The sequence below is a fragment of the Phascolarctos cinereus genome, unplaced genomic scaffold, assembly GCF_003287225.1.
Source record: "Phascolarctos cinereus isolate Bilbo 61053 unplaced genomic scaffold, phaCin_HiC Scaffold_1;HRSCAF=81, whole genome shotgun sequence".
Classification (NCBI taxonomy): Eukaryota; Metazoa; Chordata; class Mammalia; order Diprotodontia; family Phascolarctidae; genus Phascolarctos; species Phascolarctos cinereus.
Genome location: NW_027555514.1, coordinates 204,075,069 through 204,095,283, shown reverse-complemented (window position 1 = coordinate 204,095,283; position 20,215 = coordinate 204,075,069). Strand labels below are relative to the sequence as shown.

At 37.1% G+C, this 20,215-nt stretch overlaps 1 protein-coding gene across 2 annotated transcripts in view; it reads left to right on the top strand.

Moving 5' to 3' along the window:
• The window catches only part of CNTN1 (contactin 1), a 272,757-nt gene that overhangs the window by 195,814 nt on the left and 56,728 nt on the right, over positions 1-20,215 (top strand). For both annotated transcript variants that reach the window (XM_020975799.2, XM_020975800.2), the window contains exons 15-16: positions 11,699-11,857; positions 18,367-18,516. In XM_020975799.2, coding sequence (XP_020831458.1) covers positions 11,699-11,857; positions 18,367-18,516 — 309 coding nt within the window. The remainder of the gene's footprint in view (positions 1-11,698; positions 11,858-18,366; positions 18,517-20,215) is intronic.

The window sequence follows — 20,215 nt, the reverse complement described above, 5'->3', positions numbered from 1 at the left end:
CTGCAAAGGAAACTGAGAAAGAGCAGCCAGATAGGTAGGAGAACAAGTAAAAAGTAGTGTCATGAAAACCTAGAGAGAAGAAAGTACCAAAACTAGAGTGATTAAAACCATGTCAAAGGGTACAGAGAGATCAAGAAGAATGAGGATTAAGAAAAGACCATTGAATTTGGCAATTTGTAGATTACTGGGAACTTTGTAGAGAGCAGTTTCAATGGATTGATAAGGTTGGAAGCCAGATTGTAGGGATCAAGAGAGTGAGAGGAGAGAAAATGGAGGCAATGTGCTCCCCAAGGTGTTAGCCCCCCAAAATTGAAGACATGTAGTGGGGATGGAAGAATCAATTGACGGTTTTTTGAGGCAGGGGGTGACACAGGCATGTTTGTAGACATTAGGGAAGGAGCCAGTAAACAGACATCTTGAATGTGAGAAGATGGTCACGGAGGGGATATAATCTGTAGAAAGAGATGGGATCGAATGGGATCACTTACATAAGTGAAGGGGTTTGCTTTGGTAAGTATCATGACAATATCTGTGTGTAGGGCAGGGATGGAGGAGATAGTGACAGAAAGCATCTAAGTGACATGAGACAAAGAAGTGGAGAAAAGAGCTAGGGCATGGTGAATGGCCTGAATTGTTTTCTGTAAAATATGAGGCAAGGTATTCAGCTGAGAGGCTGGGGAGGGGTAGCCATGAGAGGTTTGGGGAGATAAGGAAGGGTTTGAAAGCTATTGTGGAGCATGGGAGGGTGAGTATGGCTTTCATAGTAAAAATAGTGAGGGCCTGATTGAAGCTGTGCAACATATATTTGTAGTGTACCCAATCAGAACTGTTGCATGACTTTCTCCACCCTTGTTTATGTTCCACATGTATAGGAGTGTGATCCAAAGCTGAAGCTTGGCAATATGATAGGGGGCCAGAAACTCAAAAGAAGAAGACATTGTAGAGTTGAACTGCTTCACAAAGGATTCAAGATGGAGGAAAGAAGAGAGAGAGTCCATGGCCTGGAAGAAAACTAATGGCTCTAGGGAGTAGATGTCATGATGTGGATGAAGATTAAAGTTTTATATGGGAAGGCAGAGGGAGAAGTGGAAAGCCTATAAAAGAATTATAGTCTGATAAGGGGATTTTAGAGTTCTTGAACAGAGTTATGGCATAAAGGAGTTTGTATTTTATCCTACAGGGAAGAGTGAGCTGAAGGTTTTTGGAAGGTTGTGGCTTAGTCAGACCTATTTTGGCAGCTTTGTGACAAATGGGTTGAATAAGGTAGTTGCTGAAAGAAAATCACAGGGTCTCAAAGTCCATTTATACTAGTCTGTACTTGAGTAGGAATCCTCAGTGACATCCCCAATGTCATCTAGATTCTACTTGGAGACTGCTAGTGAGGATAATACACTACATACCTGAGGCAGCCTATGTTACTTTTGGACAGTTCTACTAGGAAAATTTTGCTCACATCAAACTTCATAGGTTTCTTCACAAGTTCTACCTCCTGCTTCTTTACAAACAGAATTAGTTTAGAGGGTGAACTAGTTAGAGGCAGTATTATATACTGTGCAAGTCACTGGATTTGGAGTCAAGAAAATCTGGTTCAGTTTCTACTATTCAGATTTTTTTATTTCTTATGTTAGTAGCTGGGCAAGTCACTTAAACTTTTCTAAGCTTCAATTTTCTTTTATGTAAAATCAGAGTTAATTAGTAGAACCTATCTCACAGGGTTATTATGAGGATCAAGTGAGATGTGTATAAAAGGCTTCTCAAATTTTAAAGGTACATAATTGTGAGCTATTATTAACTTGTCTAATCTTTCTTATATATATCATAGCCCTTTAAACAATGGAAAATAGATATTATGTATCTTCTAAGTCTTCTCTCCTGCAGAGTATTGTTCCCTAGTTCTTCCAGTTGATCTTTATTTTCAAGGTTTGTAGGTAGGAAAATATAGATAGATAGATAGACATAGATCCCACTATCCATCTCTGCTTATCTGATAATATTTACTGTCTCACCTCAAACAAAAAAAGGAGGTGATGAGTTAGACTTCTACTCTTTTAGTTTTCTTATTGAGGAAAGCCTGCCTGTGGTGCAGACATCATACGGTCTTATTTCCCAGATGCATGTGAAAACATTTTTTTAACATTTGTTTTTAAAACTTTGGGTTCCAAATTTTCTCCCTTCCTCCCTCCCAACCCATCCTCATTGAAAAGGCAAGCAACTTGATACAGGTTATACATGTGTGGTCATGCAAAACACTTCCATAGTAGTCATGATGTGAAAAACTAAGTATATTTCCCTTAGTCCTATCCCACCCACCAATTATTCTGTTTTATCTTTTGACCCTGTCCCTCCTTAGAAATGTTCACTTCTGATTGCCCCTCCCCCAATCTGCTGTCCCCTCTACCATTCTCCTGCTCTCTTGTTCCCTTCCCCTTCTATTTTCCTGTAGGGTAAGATAGACTTCCATACCCAACTGAGTGTTTGTTATTTCCTCCTTAAGCCAAATCTGATGAGCATATGATTCACTCATTCCCTCTCACCTTCCCCCAGTTCCCCTCCACTGTAAAAGCCTTTTTCTTGTCTGTTTTATGTGAGATAATTTACCCCATTCTACTTTTCCCTTTCTCCTCCCAGTATAATCCTCTCTCACCCCTTAATTTTATTCTCCAGATATCACCCCTTCATCTTCAACTTACCCTGTGCCATCTATCTATCTATTTATCTATCTATCTATCTATCTATCTATCTATCTATCTATCTATCTATCTACATACATATGTTTTCTCACCACCTACCCTAACATTGACAAAGGTCTCATGAGTTACAAATATCATCTTTCCATGCAAGAATGTAAACAGTTCAACTTTAATAAGTCTCTTATTATTTCTCTTTCCTGTTTACCTCTTCATGTTTCACTTGAGTCTTGTATTTGAAAGTCAAATTTTCTATTCAGCTCTGGTCTTTTCATCAAGTATGCTTGAAGGTCCTCTATTTCACTGAATATCCATTTTTTCCCCTGAAGGATTATACTCAGTTTTGCTAGGTAAGTGATTCTTGGTTTTAATCCTGTCTCCTTTGACCTCTGGAATATTATATTCCAAGCCCTCTGGTCCTTAAAGTAGAAGCTGCTAAATCTTGTGTTATTCTGATTGTGTTTCCATAACACTTGAATTGTTTATTTCTGGCTTCTTGCAATATTTTTACCTTGACCTGGGAACTCTGGAATTTGGCTACAATATTCCTAGAAGTTTTCCTTTGGGAATTTCTTTCAGGAGGTGATTGGTGGATTCTTTCAATTTCTATTTTGCCCTCTGGTTCTAAAATATCAGGACAGTTTTCCTTGATAATTTCTTGAAAGATGATGTCTAGGCTCTTTTTTTGATCATGACTTTTAGATAGTCCAATAATTTTTAAAATATCTCTCTTTGATTTATTTTCCAGGTCAGTTGTTTTTCCAATGAGATATTTCACATTGTTTTCTCTTATTTTCATTATTTTGGTTTTCTTTTACAGTGTCTTGACTTCTCATAAAGTCACTAGCTTCCAATTGCTCCATTCTGATTTTTTTTAGGCATTTGGGGTTAAGTGACTTGCCCAGGGTCACACAGCTAGTGTTAAGTGTTTGGTTTGAGGTCATATTTGAACTCAGGTCCTCCTGACTTCAGGGCTGGTGCTTTCTCCACTGTGCCACCTACCTGTCCCCCATTCTAATTTTTAAGGAAGTATTTTCTTCAGTAAGCTTTTGGACTTCCTTTTCCATCTGGCCAATTCTGTTTTTTAAGGCATTCTTCTCATTGGCTTTTTGGACCTCTTTTGCCATTTGGCTTAGGCTATTTTTTAAGGTGTAATTTTCTTCAGTATTTTTTTGGGGTCTCTTTTAGCAAGCTGTTGACTAGTTTTCATGATTTTCCTGCATCACTCTCATTTCTCTTCCCAGTTTTTCCTCTACTTCTCTTACTTGCTTCTCAAAATCCTTTTTGAGCTTTTCCGTGGCCTAGGACCAATTCATATTTTTTTTCTGGAGGCTTTAGATGTAGGAGCTTTGACTGTGTTGTCTTCTTCTGGTTGTGTTTTTTGATCTTTGTCACCAAAGAAAGATTCTATGATCTGACTTTTTTTTTGCAAGGTTTGCTCATGATCCCAGCCAATTACTTGAGTTATAGACTCTTTTTTAAGGTAGGTGTCTTCTCCAGTGTGGAGAATGTACTATCCCAAGCTTTGGGGGGTTTTGTGCAGCTGTTTTCAGAGATACTTCCAGGAACCTGTAAATTTTCAGTTCTTCCAAGGTGGTATGATCAAGGGCAAGGTGTTTATTCCTTTCCTGGCCTGTGCTCTGGTCTTTGAGTGACCAGCCACAAGCAGTCTTTTCTCTCTTGGAATTTTGAGCATGGTTTCCTCTCCACTGCCACTACAGGCTCCACTGCACCAGCGCTCCTCCTTACCCCAGGACCACCACCCAGAACTGTGACCCATATCCAAGCAAAGGCAAAGCAAGAGAATCCTGCCTCAGCACCAGCAAAGAGATCCCTGAAATTCCCCTCTGATTAGCCACTTGATTCCCCCTTAGTCTGTGGGCCAGAAGCTTTGGAAGCAGCCATCGCCCCAAGGCCATGCTCAGGGACTGGGGCTGGGACTGAGCTTCTCTTTTCATGGCAGTCATAGACTTTTCTTACTGACCTTCTAAGTTGTCTTTGGTGTTTGTGGGTTGAGATGTCAGGAAACCACCACAGCTGCCCATGATTCAGTCCTCTGAGGGCTGCCCCAGCTTTGCTGAGCCATGTTTTGCCTGGACACCCATACCAAACTGCACTCCTCTCCCTGCCCAGCAAGATAAACCTTTCCAATCAACCATCCAGGTTATTTTGGGCTGGAAATTTTGTTTCACTCTGTCTTTTTGTGGGTTCTGCCAATTTTTACAGGTATTTGGAGGGGTTTGTGGGAGAGCTCAAACAAGTCACAGCTTTTACTCCACCATCTTGGCTCTGCCCCAACTCACTCCCTTTCTCAACCGAACTGGAAAAAATCATCTACATTAATTGCTCATTTTCATCTTAACTTCTTAAAATCTGTCTTCTGACCTTATCATTTCACTGAAACTCCTCTCTAAAGTTACCAGTGATGTATTAGTTGCCAAATCCAATCTTTTTCCAATTCTCATTCTCCTTGATCTGTCTTCAGCTTGTTGATCACTTTCTCTCCTCTTCTCTCTAGGTTCGGAATACCATTCTCTCCTAGTTTAACTCTTACCTATCTGTCCTCTCCTCTGTCTCCTTTGCTGGTTTCTCCTCCAGGTAATGACCTCTAACCTCTACCCTGAATAATTGGAAAGGAGAGAAGCTGAACTCATGGAGATAAGTTTGGAGGTGATGAAGGCCTGACCTAGGATGACTGTGGTGTGAATTAAGAAGGGAGACATATGAGAGAGAGCTAGAGAAGGCAGAATTCACATGACTTAGTTATTGATTAGATATTGTGAAGTGAATGAGAGAATGAAGCTAATTATGGTACCAAGATTGCAAATCTACTTGATTAGAATAGTGATGCCTTCAAGAAAATTGTAGAAGATCTGGGTTTAGGGATTGAGTTTGAGATACCAATGAGACATTCAAATGAAGATGCCAGTGGACAGCTGGAAATGTGGGACTAAGACCTCAAAGGAGAGATAACTGGATATATAGATTGAGAGTTATCTGCATAGAGATGAACCCACAGAAGCTGATGAGATCATCATGAGAGAGAGTGTAAGGAAAAGGAGAGGGTCATAACGAATTCCTAAGATACATTGATGCACAAAAGGCAAATTAGATTAGATAAGCATTTATTAAGTTCCTTATTATATGCCAGACAAGACACAGATGAGGATCTTGCAAAGAAGTCCAGAAAGGTAGGTAGGAAGAGAACTACAACAATATCAGAAAAATCTAGGGAAGAAAAAAGTGTCCTTAAGTGGGTGGGTCCACTCAGTGGTGTCAAATGCTACAGAAAGGTCTGCAAGGATGAGGATTAAGAAAAGGCTACTTGACAAGGCATATAACCACACTGCAAGCATGTTAGGTCATCTTTCTGCTGTCATATCTCTGTGGAATGGAAACAGTCTGAAATAGCTTAGAAAATGATTAGCATTTAGAAACTTTCTTGCCCAACCTTGAGGGACAATATGTGGAAACAAATAGCCAGATACATTTTTCCTTTTAACACTCTGTATAACAAGCTAAATAACTGATTTTGACTCTTTTCTAACAATAATTAATAAAAAATATTTAGTAGTCTCCCATTGCATAAGAGGAAACTAGTTTCTGTTTACTTCTTTGCTTAAAGTACAATTTAACCAAGTCAAAGACCACTAAACATAGCTTTTTAAATTACCTTTAGCAAACTACAAAAAAAGTTGTTTTTTTCCCTATCTATAAGCTAAAGGAAGAGTGATAGCAATATGTTTAAAGCATTAGAAAAAAGTTGATTAGTGTGTTCTGTGCTATGTTTATTAATATTTGCCTGTAAATTTTTTATGGTTATAGAAATTAAAATGTTTCCTCAAATGTGATACAACTTAGAATGATTGCCTTATTTTCTCTCTACTCCTATTGACATGTTTAATTGCTTATCAGTGCCTTACTGTATTTTATAGAGTACAAAATATATCAGTATCAAAATGTTTATCTGTTTCAAGAGCATTTAATAGAATCAACAAAAGCAACAGAAACTTGAGAGATCTAATTTGTAATTGCATTAAATAAAACTTAAGTATAATATACTTGAAAAAATAAAAAAAAAGAAAAGGCCACTGGATTTACCAATAAAAAAGATCATTTGGGAGAGCAGATGGAGCCAATAAGCCAATGATAGAAAAACTGACACTTTTGGGTCAAACTTACAGGTTAGAATCTGGTCCATCTGAGCCTAAAGTGCTTGAGGACACTTAGACCCACAAGTTACAATGGATGGAATTTTGAGTCATTGTTAGGCCTTGATTAAATTGATGGCAAAATCCTCCCCTAAGCCATGAGGGAAAGACCAAGTACTCAAGAATGAGAGCCCCAGACAGTTTTTTTTTTATAGATGAGGCATAGGGGTGACTGAACTTTAAATCATTAGTTAAATAAAAGGCATACCCTTCAAAAAATGGTTGTGTCTTATTGATTATAAGACTGAGGGAACTCCTCAGTTTGTTTAGGAGACAAACAAGGGCTCACACTTTATAATTCCAATTGATTGGAAAACTCCTTCATTTGATTGGACATTTGACTTCTTACAAATATAGTTAACTAGTTTTTATAGCCCAAGATTAGGGGTACCTAATCACTGTGACTCCAAAAATAGTTTTCTAGCTGTTGCTTGAAGAATTCCAAGGGGAGGTAACTCGTCACTTCTTGAAGCATTCTATTCTACTTTTTTTTAAAGTAACTGTTAAGAAAATTTTCCTGAAATTAAACCTAAATCTGCCTCTTTACTAATTTATGTCAACAAACAGTGCTTACTAAAAGCCAGGCATTATGCTAAGTGCCTAATCTGAAGGTCCCGAATCTGAGAGTTCTCATACTCTAATGGGAGAGACAACATGAAAATTAGATGCAAATAAGAGTTATATGGGATAAATTGGAGATAATCAAAAGAAGTGAAGCATAGCGTAAGGGTGATTATAGAAGGTAAGATTTTAACTGAGATTTGAAGGAATACAGGGAATCCAGGATGTGTGGAGATGAAGAAAGACAACATTCCAGGTATGAGAGATAGCCAGTGAAAATAGAGTCTAAAGAAGGAGAACCCCATGGGAAGAACAGTAAGGAGGCAAGTGTCACAGGATCATAGAGTATGTAGTGGGGAGTAAAGAAGACTGAAAGGATAGGAAGAGGCCAAATTATGAATGGCTTTAAAAGCCAGATGATTTTATATTTGGTCCTGGAGATAACAATGAAGTTCTGGAATTGATTGAATGATATCAGACGCACACTTTTGGATCATTACTTTGATAGCTAGGTGGAAGGTGGACTGAAATAGGGAGAGACTTGAAGGGAGAACAACCAGAAGATTATCATAATAGTCCTGGTGTGAGGTGATGAGGTGATGCAGATTTTGGCCTGGAGAGATGTTATAAAGGTAGATTAACAGGGTTTGGCTACTGATCAGCTACTGGGTGAGGGAGTAGGGTAAGGGGAGGAGGGAGGTGTTCCATTGATCTTGGTTCTGCCCTCTAGGCCCAAACTCAACCAATTAAATCCCTTCAAATATAACAACTACCCTGTCCTCCTCTCCTTCCCTAATCAGTCTTCTCTAGCTAGACATATGCAGCTCCTTCAATCTATCCTCATATTACATAGATTCAAAACTCTGCAAACTGGCAAATGCAAATGGACTAAGGGGCCAGAATGCCCTGCAGCCATTGCTCTGTCATTGCTCTGTCAATGCTCTGTCAACATAGGTCATTGCTCTGCCTTTAAGCACTATAGTTATCTTAGTATGTCAATAGATAGTTCCCTATCCAGTCCTCAGAAGAGCCTGTGTCTCTTTTCACTATTTTATGTGAAAGACACTGTTTAAATATAGTTTCTACATAGAAATGTTCTTTTTGCTGCTGCCTTATCAACCAAACTGTTCACAAATGAAAAGAATAATACCTTAGGGAAGAACACTGGAAGGAAAAGTAAACAAATTTTAAAAATTCTAAGACCAGAGCCCAAAAGCTGAACATCCACATTAACCTCCAAAGCTGGTGAAAAGAAGCAAAATAGATATTGCAGCATTAGAACTCATAAGACCCACAGCTCTTCTATAGTAATTGCAAATAAGTCATGAGATTGATTTGGTTGTGGAAATTTCCTGACTTGGATTTCTTGAGAGCCTTGACCCCTATCAAGTCTTCAAGACTGCAGGTAAAATAAAATGAGCAACCAAATTAGAAGGAAAAGAAATTCATTATGTGCAGAAAGGAGCAGACTGCTTGGGCTGGTAGCAATTTCAGTTCCTTAGGGTACAGATTGTAATACAGAAATCAGCAGCATTCAAAAACAGAGAAGAAATGAGAGAAGTATAAAGGTCAGGTTTGCTCTTGTGAGAAAATGTGTTTCTTGGTGGTTAGTTTTATCAGAATATCCTATGTTGGCAATAAATTTCTAAGATGATGAAGGTCTCTTTCAATGTAGAATAAGTTGGGCTCATCCTGCTGTTGCCACTAAGAAGAAGAATAAAATACAGCCTGAGGGTTTTCTGTTTACACAACCCTATAACACTGTTTCCTTGGACCCAGAAGTCACTGGGAAAAAGATTCTATGAAACTCACAATTTGCCTCCTCCACAATTTCCACATATGAATTGTGGAATTACTCTTGTGATGCTAATTAACATTTTAAATGATTCTTTTGATCTCAACAACTCTTTTTTCCTTAATAGTATTTTATTTTTTCAAATTACATGTAAGGATAGTTTTCAACATTCACTTGTATAAGATTTTGTGGTCCAAATTATTTTATCCCTCCCTCCCCACCCCCTTCCCAAGATGGCATGCAATCTACTATAGGCTATACATGTAAAATTATATTAAACATATTTCCACATTAGTCATGTTGTGAAAAAAGAAAGAGCAAAGGGAAAAACCATGAGAAAGAGAAAAAAGAGAAAATAGTATGCTTTAATTTGCATTCAGACTCCATAGCTCTTTCTCTGGATGTAGATAGCATATTCCATCTTGAGTCTTTTGGAATTGTCTTAGAATTAGATCATTGCATTGTTGAGAAGAGCTAAGTCTATCAGAGTTGGTCATCGCACAGTGTTGCTGTTACTGTGTACAATGTTCTCCAGGTTCTGCTCACTTCACTCAATATCAGTTCATGTAGTCTTTCCAGGCTTTTCTGAAATCTGTCTGCTCATCATTTCTTATAGAACAATAGTATTCCAGTACATTCATATACCACAACTTGTTCAACCATCCCCCAATTGATAGACAGCCACTCAGTTTCTAATTCTTTGCCATCAGAAAAAGTGCTGCTATAAATATTTTTGTACATGTGGGTTCTTTTCCCTCTTTTATGATCTCTTTAGGATATGGATCTAGAAGTGGTATTGCTGGATCAAAGGGTATGGTTTTAGAGCCCTTTGTGCATAGTTCCAAATTGCTCTCCATAATGGTTGGATCATTTCACAACTACACCAACAATGCATTAGTGTTCCAATTTTCCCACATCTCCAACCTTTATCATTTTCTTTTTTTTTTTGTCAAATTAGTCAATGAGGTGGTACCTCAGAGTTCTCCACAACTCTTATAACTTGGTTTGTGTATCCTTAGGCCCTGTAGTTGAGAGTTGGTACCTGGGATAACTGAACTGAAATTATACATTTGTAAAGATAGAGAGTTAAGGACCAGAAGCATATTTCAGACAGAGTCTGCCATGACCAATAGAAACAAAGTTGAGTAACTAGGCACTAGGACACATATATTTCCAAAGCTATCTTTCCAGAAGGAAGACAGAAGAGAACAAGACCAAATATCAGGCTCCCTTTTATAGACCACAAAAAAGGTGGCTCCTCCTACAACCAATGAAACCAATCTTCCAAGAAATTGCAAGGAGTTTCTCTAAACTAATCAGTTAATGCTGGGGTCATCCTTGGTAAGTAGTCACTGATACTTATCAGATGTCAGTCCTTTCAGCAAGATACCAGTACATATGTAATCATCATCCATAGAGAAATGCTTTTCAAGAGCCTCTAACGAAGGTTCACAAAGCTTATCAAACTGAAGAGGTAACTCTCCTGATTAATCCTTACTATATGTCAGGATTTTTAGGCACAAAACAATAATAATTCAAATTGTATGCATTTAATGTGAGAAAAAAAACCAAACAAAATTTCATCCAATTTGTGCATTTCAGCATTGTGTGTTCATGAACATGGTGGTAACTGAAAGAACTGGTAAAATTTCCTACCATCTCATCTAGATATTGACTCAATGTACTGTTAAGATCTCTTTTCAGTGTTACCCATGTATACTGCTCAGCCTCTGAAAATGTTTTCTTTGCTCATTTTATCTTCATACCAACCCTGGGAGGTCTATTATTGTCCTCATTTTACAAATAGAAAAATTGAGACAAATAGATTGACTTACTTTGAATCACACAGCTGATAAGTGTCTGATGTCAGATTTGGACTCAGATCTTCCTGACTCTAGGTCCAGCATTCTATACATGGGAATACCTAACTATCTAAACATATAGTTTCCCTTGGGAGAATATAAGCTGCTTGAGAGCAAAGACCACTTCATTTTTTCCCTTATATTAACAACATTCAGCACAGTGTCTTACATACAGTAGATGCTTAATAAATGTCTATTGATTGATTGTTGAAAAGAATATATATCATATTAAAATATTGTAGTGTAAACATATTATAGCCTGAGAGGCAGTATGTCATAGTAGAGAGCTATCCTTACAGTGGGAAGACCTTGGGTTCAAGTCCTACCTTTGAATAATGAGCATGTGACCCCAAGCAAGTGGCTTTTTTATAATCTAGACAACCTTTTAAGACTCCAAGTTGCATGGCAGTTGCCAGCCTGAATTGCTAGATGGAATTATCTCACTTTAGAATTTTCTTTACCAATGAAATCATAGTCCTTATTAAAGTTTAATTACACGTAGAAGACCAATCTAATTTTTCTAGTTAGTTTATATTATGAATACACACATATTTTTAATTAATTCATTCCATTTTTTTTCAGGCCCACCAGGCCCACCAGGGGGTGTGAGAATAGAAGACATTAGAGATACTTCTGTAGCACTGACATGGAGCCGTGGCTCAGATAATCATAGTCCGATATCTAAATATTCTATTCAGACCAAAACTATTCTTTCTGATGACTGGAAAGATGCCAAAACAGGTGAGATTTATGTTAGAAAGTAATTTATTAAAATTACAAATTTGATGTTTTGTCTTTTATGAAATCATACAGGTGGCTTGTTGACTTCCATCAATTACTTGGGATGCTTAATTTCCTTGAACCCAGGACCTTCACATTCCTGCAACAATTCAGAATAGTATTTATCATTCTGTCATGGCAAAAGGGCTTGTGTAGCTTAATGAAGCTCTGAGCTGTGTTGTGCAGGATTACCCAAGATAGACAGATCTTAATGGAGAGTTCTGACAAAAGGTGATCCACTGGAAGAGGAAATGGCAAATCACTTCAGTATCTTTGCCAAGAAAACCCCATGGACAGTATTAAAATTATAAAGGAGATGACATTGAAAGATGACTCCCACTGAGGAAGAGTGGAGGACAACTACAAGTAGCTCCAATACTAATGAAGTGGCTGGGCCAAATCAGAAAGGAAGCTCACCTGCACATGCATGTGGTGATGGGAGGAAAATTCAACACTGCTGTAAAGATAATATTGCTTAGGAACCTGGAATGTAAGATCTTATCCAAGATAAACTGGGTGTGGTCAAATAGGATATGGAAAGATTAAGCATCAATATCCTGGGTGTCAGTGAACTTAAATGGATGGAAATAGGTGAATTTGTGTATCAATACAAGAATCCCTTAGAAGAAATAAAGCAACTTTCATAGTCAATAAAATGGTGAGAAAAGTGATACTTGGATGTAATCTCAAAAATGACAGAGTGATATCTGTTTGAATCCAAGGCAAACCATTCAATATGCTCCAACCATTGATGCCAAAGAGGCCAAAGGTGATCAGCTGTATGAATACCTACAACATCTTCTAGAAAAACACCAAAAAAAGATGTCACATACATCTTAGGGGATTGGAATATATAAGTAGAAAATCAAAAGATAATTGGAATAACAGGCAAGTTTGGCCTTGGAGTACAAGATGAAGCAGGGCAGAGACTAATAGAGTTTTGTCAAGATAACTAACTGTTCATAACAGATACTTTTTCAACAACCAAAAAGGTGACTCTACATACAGACATTGCCAGATGGTCAATATCGAAACCAGATTGATTGTATACTTTGCTTATTTGATCGTATATTTTGATTGGATGCTCCGAAGATGGAGCAACTCTATATGGTCAGTTAAAACAAGACCTTGAGCTGACTGTGGCTCAGATCATGACCTTCTTGTCAGAAAATTCAGACTTAAATTGAAGAAAGTAGGGAAAACCATCAGACTGTATAGGTATTACCTAAATAACATCCGTTATGAATAAGAAATGGAATTATGAACATATTTAAGGCATTAGATCTGGTAGAGTGTCTAAACTGTAGACAGAGGTTCATAATAGTGTAAAAGACACAGCAACAAAAAACATTAAAAAAAAGAAGAGCAAGAATGCAAAAGGACTGTCTAATGAGGCTTTACAAGTATCTGAGGAAAAAAGGAAAGCCAAAGGGAAAGATACACCCAACTAAATGCAGAATTCCAGAGAATTTCAAAGTGATATAAAAAGGTTTTCTTAAAAGAGCAATGCAAAGAAATAGAAGAAAACAATAGAAAGAGAAAGGCAAGATATCTTTTTAAAAAATTAGAGACATCAAAAGATCACTTCATGCAAAAATGGGCATGATAAAAGACAAAAATGGTAGGGACTCAATAGAAGCAGAAGAGATTAAGAAGAGGTGGGAAGAATACACAAAAGAACAATACAAGAAAGATCTTAACATCACCAATGATAAAACTACAATGATGTGATTACTGATCTAGAACTGGAGAATGAATTCAAGGAGCCTTTAGAAAACATTGGTAACAATAAAATTAGTGGAGGTGATAGAATTTCAGCTGAGCTATTTAAAACCCTAAAAGATGATGCTGTTAAAGTGCTGCACTCCATATGCCAGCAAATTTGGAAGACACAACAGTGGCCACAGAAGTGGAGAAGATTAGTTTATGTGTCACTCCTAAAGAAGGGCAATGCCAAGGAATGTTCAAATTACCAAACAATTGTACCCATCACAAATCAGCACGATTGCACTTAAGATTCTGTTTCATAAGACTCTGAAACTAGGCTTCAACAATATGTGAATCAGGAATTACCAGAAGAGCAAGCTGGCTTTCAAAGGAGCAGAGTAGCTAGAGTCCAAATTCCCGACATTTGCTGGATTATGGAGAAAGCAAGGGAGCTCTAGGGAAAAAAAAATATACTTCTGCTTCATTGACTATGCTAAAGCCTTTGTGTGAATCACAACAAAATGTGGCAAGTCCTCAAAGAGATAGGAGTATCAGATCACCTTATTTGTCTCCTAAGGAACTGTATGTTTAAGATTTGAAAAGTAGTACAAGGCTGCATATTGTCACCTTATTTATTTAATTTATATGCAGATGCATATATACAGATATACATCTTGCAAAATTCCAGACTGGATGCATCAAAAGCTAGAATTGAGATTGTCAGGAGAATTATCAATGCTTTCAGGTATGCAGATGATACCATTCTGATGGTAAAGAGGAATTAAGATGAGGGTGAAAGAGGAGAGTGTAAAACCTGGCTTGAAGTTTTACATAAAACAAAACAAAACAAAACAAAACTAAGATCTTGACCACCGGTCCCAACACTTCTAGGAAACAGAAGGAGAAGAAATGGAAGCAGTGTCAGATTTTATATCTTTTGGCTCAAAGATCACTGCAGATGGTGACTGCAGCCAAGAAATTAAAAGACACTTGTTCATTGGAAGGAAAACTATGACAAATCTGGACACCATACCAGAAAACACCTTGCCAATAAACCATAATCAAAAAGCACCTTACTAACCATAGTCAAAGCTATGGTTTTTACAGTAGTGATGTATTGAGAGTTGGACTATAAGGAAAGCTGAGTGCCACAGAATTGATGCTTTTGAATTGTGGTACTGGAGAAGACTTTTGAGTCTTCTCTTTAAAAGTGTATCTGTACTGTTAAATAGTGTATCTATAATGTTTAAAAATAGAGGAAGGGAAATCATGAAACTGTGTTGACTGGGTCCATTATATATGTATGTCATTTAAATTGCAAGTTGATATTCACTGCAGCAAGGCAAAAATTATATTCCTTCCTCCTAAATTTGCTGTTCTACCCTCCACAGAGTATTTTTTAAGGCGCCATCTACTAGCTCCTTCTCTGCTGTCTACCAACATGCCTGTATCTCCTCCATCTTTAAAAAATCTGGGGGCAGCTAGGTGGCACAGTTGGGGCAGCTAGGTGGCACAGTGGATAGAGCAGTGGCCCAGGATTCAGGAGGACCTGAGTTCAAATCCGGCCTTAGACACATAACACTTACTAGCTGTGTGACTCTGGGCAAGTCACTTAAACCCACTGTCTAGCCAAAAAAAAAGAATTTAAAAAATCTGTAACTCAGTTACCGTTAGCCATCTATATACAATCATTTAAATGATGTATTTATAGCATTAAAAACTAGATGCTATCAGTGATTATCTACACATAATTGAGCTACTTTGGGTGCACTTGCTTCTAACAAGGATTATTGTGACATATTAAGGAGGAAGATGGAAGAAGAAACTATGCAATTAATTGAATTAACCTTGAAATAGATGACATAATTTTTTTGTACTAATTGATTGTAATACATCCAAAAATATTATGATCTAAATTCTGAATTCTTATTTTAATATTAGTCCAAAGAGGATTTATCTATTGATGTAATAATTGTAATTCTTATATCCACTGCCAGGGAAGAATGTTTATATGATGTTTTTCTCTTGTGCAGTATGAATTCATAATTAATGACTGAATTATTGTTCCAGACTCTAATCATAATTTCATATTATTCCATTCCCTATGTCTTATATCCCCTAACCTTGCTCTTCCTCCTCACCATTCTCTCTACCCTTCAGTTCTTTTCTTAAGCCAACATCCATGCATTAGATATTATTTCCCTTCCCTTTCTTTACCTCTTCGTGAACCACTTCAACATGCACTATTTCTCCACTCTAAGCTTCTGCTCTCTTGTCTTATTGATGCTTATACCTTGCCAAACTATAACTTGGATTACTCTCACCATATGCCTCCTTTGATCTTGTTCATTTGATACTGAATAGAATTTGAGAAGATGATGAAGTTTTGTGGATTGGGTCCATTATACATATGTCATCTATCTCAACTTTTCCCTCACCGCAACAATGTAAACATTGTATTCCTTCCTGATTAAATATGCTATCCCACTCTCCATAAAGACTATTCTACATGTTATTTTCTTTCCTTAAGTCCCCCAGAGTACTCCTTCCCCACCATCTCTGCTGAAATCCTCAAAACATAGTTCACTGAAAAAATTTGAGGCCATCACTCAAGAACTCCATTTTTTCTCTTCATTACCTCACAAAATTCAGACATCTTGCCTCAATATTGTCTCCTTTGCTCTGTTATTAAATGAAGAGATAGCTCTTATTTTCAAGGCAAATATCTCTGAATGAACCTTAGATTCCATCCCATCCTATCTTCTCCAGCTTCCAATATCATCCATTTGTTGTTTTTATTCAGTCATTTCAGTCATGTCTGACTCTTCATGATACCATTTGGGGTTTTCTTGGCCAAGATATTGGGGTGGTTTGTTATTTCCTTCTCAAGTTCATTTTACAGAGAAGGAAACTAAGGTGACTTGCTCAGGGTCATATGGCAAGTAAGTGTCTGAGTCTGGATTTGAACTCAGGAAGATGAGTCTTCTTGATTCCAAGCCCAGTGCTGTCTTTACTGTGCCATCTAGCTGCCCACTATCATCTTCAATAATGCTCTACTTATTGACTCCTTCTTTGCTGCCTAAAAACATCCTTATCCCTCCCATCCTTAAAAAATTCCTCATTTGTTCCAATTATCACATTTGCCATCATCCTATATCTTTTCTTTTTCACAGACAAAGTCTTTGGAAAAGCTATCTATACTTACACTTCCTCTTACTTTCTTCTAAACCCTCTGCAACATGGCTTCTGATCTCATCATTCAACTGAAATTGCACTCTCTAAAGTTACCAATGATCACGTAATTACTAATCCTCATCCTTCTTGACCTCTAGAACATTTAGCTCTTTTGATCACTTTTCTTTTCTGCAATGTTTTACTTTTCTTAAATTTTCTTGACTTTGCTATCTCCTGAGTCTCCACCTACCTATCTGACTGCTCCCAGACCAGTTTCTCAGATCTATTTATCTCTTTCTCTCCTGAGTTCCAGTTTGTCATCACCAACTGCCTTTTAGACATCTTTTGGATGTCCAATAGGTATATCAAAATAGAACATGTCCAAAATAGAACTTCTCTTCCCTCCCCTCTCCAAAAAACCTCCACCTTTTGAATTTAACTTATTGCCAAAGATACCACCATCCATATTCAGGTCCATTACCTCAGTGTCATCCTCTACTCTCATTTACTGTACCAATGTCCTTCATTTTCAAAGAGGACCAATGACATCATGGAGTGATATCTTGACTTGTGTGAGAATTGGGTTTAAGTGAGGCAAAGTTGCACAAAGTCATCAGCCTCACTCTCTCTTCCTGAGTCATCAAAATCCAGTAACAGGACAAGAGCCAAGATGACTGGTGATGGCCAGGGATGCAGTAAATGACCTTGGTGTCTTCCATGCCTGACCAAACTCTAAGTGCTCCACAATGCCTGGTTCAGCTGCTTTCATGGCCGTTGGAATACATTGTTCTCATCTACCCTTCCACCAGGGATTACCTTGGGATAGATAGCTTTGTAACTCACTGACAGGTTTGAGGCCTGTCAGTTACCCTCAACCTGGTTTTGCTTATATGCCAAGATAGTTTACTGGGGTGTAGCTGCTGTGCATGCCATATCTTCTTAGAACCACAAGTGAGAGTTGGGTGAATCAGTTAGACACCAAATGAGGATAAGCAGCCCTGAAAAGAGTTTAGCAAGCCCTCAAACCAGAGATGCTAGTCCTCCTGAACATCCTATATACCCCTTTCCCCTGACCCTGTTCTACTACTTACTGATTAAGTGACCCGAAGTAAGTCACTTCTCCTCTCTGGTCCAGTTTACTCCTTTATTTGTAAAATGAAGCTGTTGGACCAAATGAACTCTAAAGGTATTTTGACATTCTAACATTCTCTGCTAATCCTGTTTGAAATTGCACGTATCTCATAGTTATTCATTGTCTCCTTTCCATGTAATTCCAAGCCTCTCTAGATAGTTGAATAGAATTCCAAGTCTCATTGTTACATGTGCCAAGTAACATTAGAAAAAGATCTATGAGGCACAGAATTTATTATTCCTATAGGGTCAGTTATATAAAATTTTATAACTCTTGCACTCCAGGATGAAAACACTTTCCTATTTTTTTAAGCAATATTGCATGTATTTCATAATATCCCAGCTTTCACATTTTATCTTCTGGTTGTTTCATGTTTTCCCCAAAATGGTCAAGAAAATTTGGGTATATGAATAAAGCAAAAATGTTTTACTAAAAGTTTTATTTATTTTCATTTTAGATCCACCAAATATTGAAGGGAATATGGAATCAGCAAGAGCAGTAGACCTAATCCCATGGATGGAGTATGAATTCCGGGTAGTAGCAACCAATATTTTGGGAACAGGAGAACCCAGTCTACCATCAAACAGAATCAAAACAGAGGGTGCTGGTATGTAGGGAAAATCATTGTTATGTTGCTCCCCCGCTCTACCCCCAAGTTCCCTTTTGTAAACTTTTCTTTTAAAAAGTTGTCCTACAAAATGAAAACAGACCTGAAGAGGAAGCAAGAGTATGGTTTAAGGGGCCTGAATACTATTGTATGTACTGTATTTATCAATGATTGAATTAATCAAATGATTTTTTCTTTATAGGAATTTGTTTTTTTTGTACAAATGAGTAAACAAAAGAATGACTTTGTTGTATTCCCAAACTTAAGGGCAATTGCTTCACATCTATAATAAGAATTTTAAAATTTGCCCACTAAAATATAATTTCTTTACAAAATATAATTTCTTTACTAATAATCATATGATTTACTGACTTATTGCAGCCTATAGGAATTTCTTCATTGACAATTTGAAAAATAAGTGGTAAATTAGATTCATGTATATGCTTTCATTCATTATAACTATCTTATCAACTTTACCAACTCTCTTACTTTAGGTCCAGAAAGTGAAAATATTAAGAAAAAAAGGCATACTCAAAAAAATCTTCTAGATAATGAGGCAAATCATTCTCTCAAGTGAATAATGTACCCAAATTACCTATAAAAACACCTAGTATTGAATTAGACCTGAAAATCAGAAATTAAATCTATAATTTCAATAATATTAAAGCTATAAAATCCTTATTTTCAGAAATCCAGAAATTATGTGAGGAGACTAGGGCAAAAGCACAATTTAAATGGAAGAATTGATAGTTTGGGAACAGGACTCAGATATAATTGACTAAATCAAACAAAAATATTTTTTGTGGGACTAAACTTCAGAATGGGAAAGGAATATAAGCACTTCAGAATTGTCTTGCTAAGAATAACTGTCATTCACAGTTTATCATAGTATAACATTGCTGTTACTATGTACAATGTTCTGGTTCTGCTCACTTCACTTTGCATCAGTTCATGTAAGTCCAGTTTTTCTGAAAACATCTTGCTTGCCATTTCATATATATAATATTCCATCACAATCTTTTACTGTTCAGCCATTCCCTGAATGTTGGGCATCTCCTCAATTTCCAATTTTTTGCCACCACAAAAAAAGAGCTACTATGAATATTTTTGTACATGTAGGTCCTTTTCCTTTTCCTTTGACCCTTTTTGGGTACAGACTTAGTAGTGGTATTGTTGGATCAAAAGACAGTTTGGTAGCCCTTTGGGCATAGATCTAAATTGATCTCCAGAATGGTTGAATTAGCTCACAACTCCACCAGTGGTGCATGAGTGTCCCAATTGTCCCACATCTTCTCCAACATTTATTATTTTCCTTTTTTCTCATGTTAGCCACTCTGATTGGTGTGAGGTGGTATATCAGAGTTGTTTTAATGTACATTTCTCTAATCAAATTTGATTCAGAGTACTTCTTCATATGCCTATAGATAGCTTTGATTTCTTCATCTGAAAAATGCCTGTTCATATCTCAGTTGTTTTAATTTTCATTCTCTAATCAACAGTGATTTAGAGCATTTTTTTCATATCACTATAGATAACTTTGATTTCTTCTTCTGAAAAATGCCTGTTCATATCCTTTAACCATTAATCAATTAGGGAATGACTCATTCTTATAAATTTGACTCAGTTCCCTATATATTTGAGAAACGAGGCCTTAGAGAAATTTGCTGTAAAATTCCCCCCCCACCCCCAGTTTTCCACT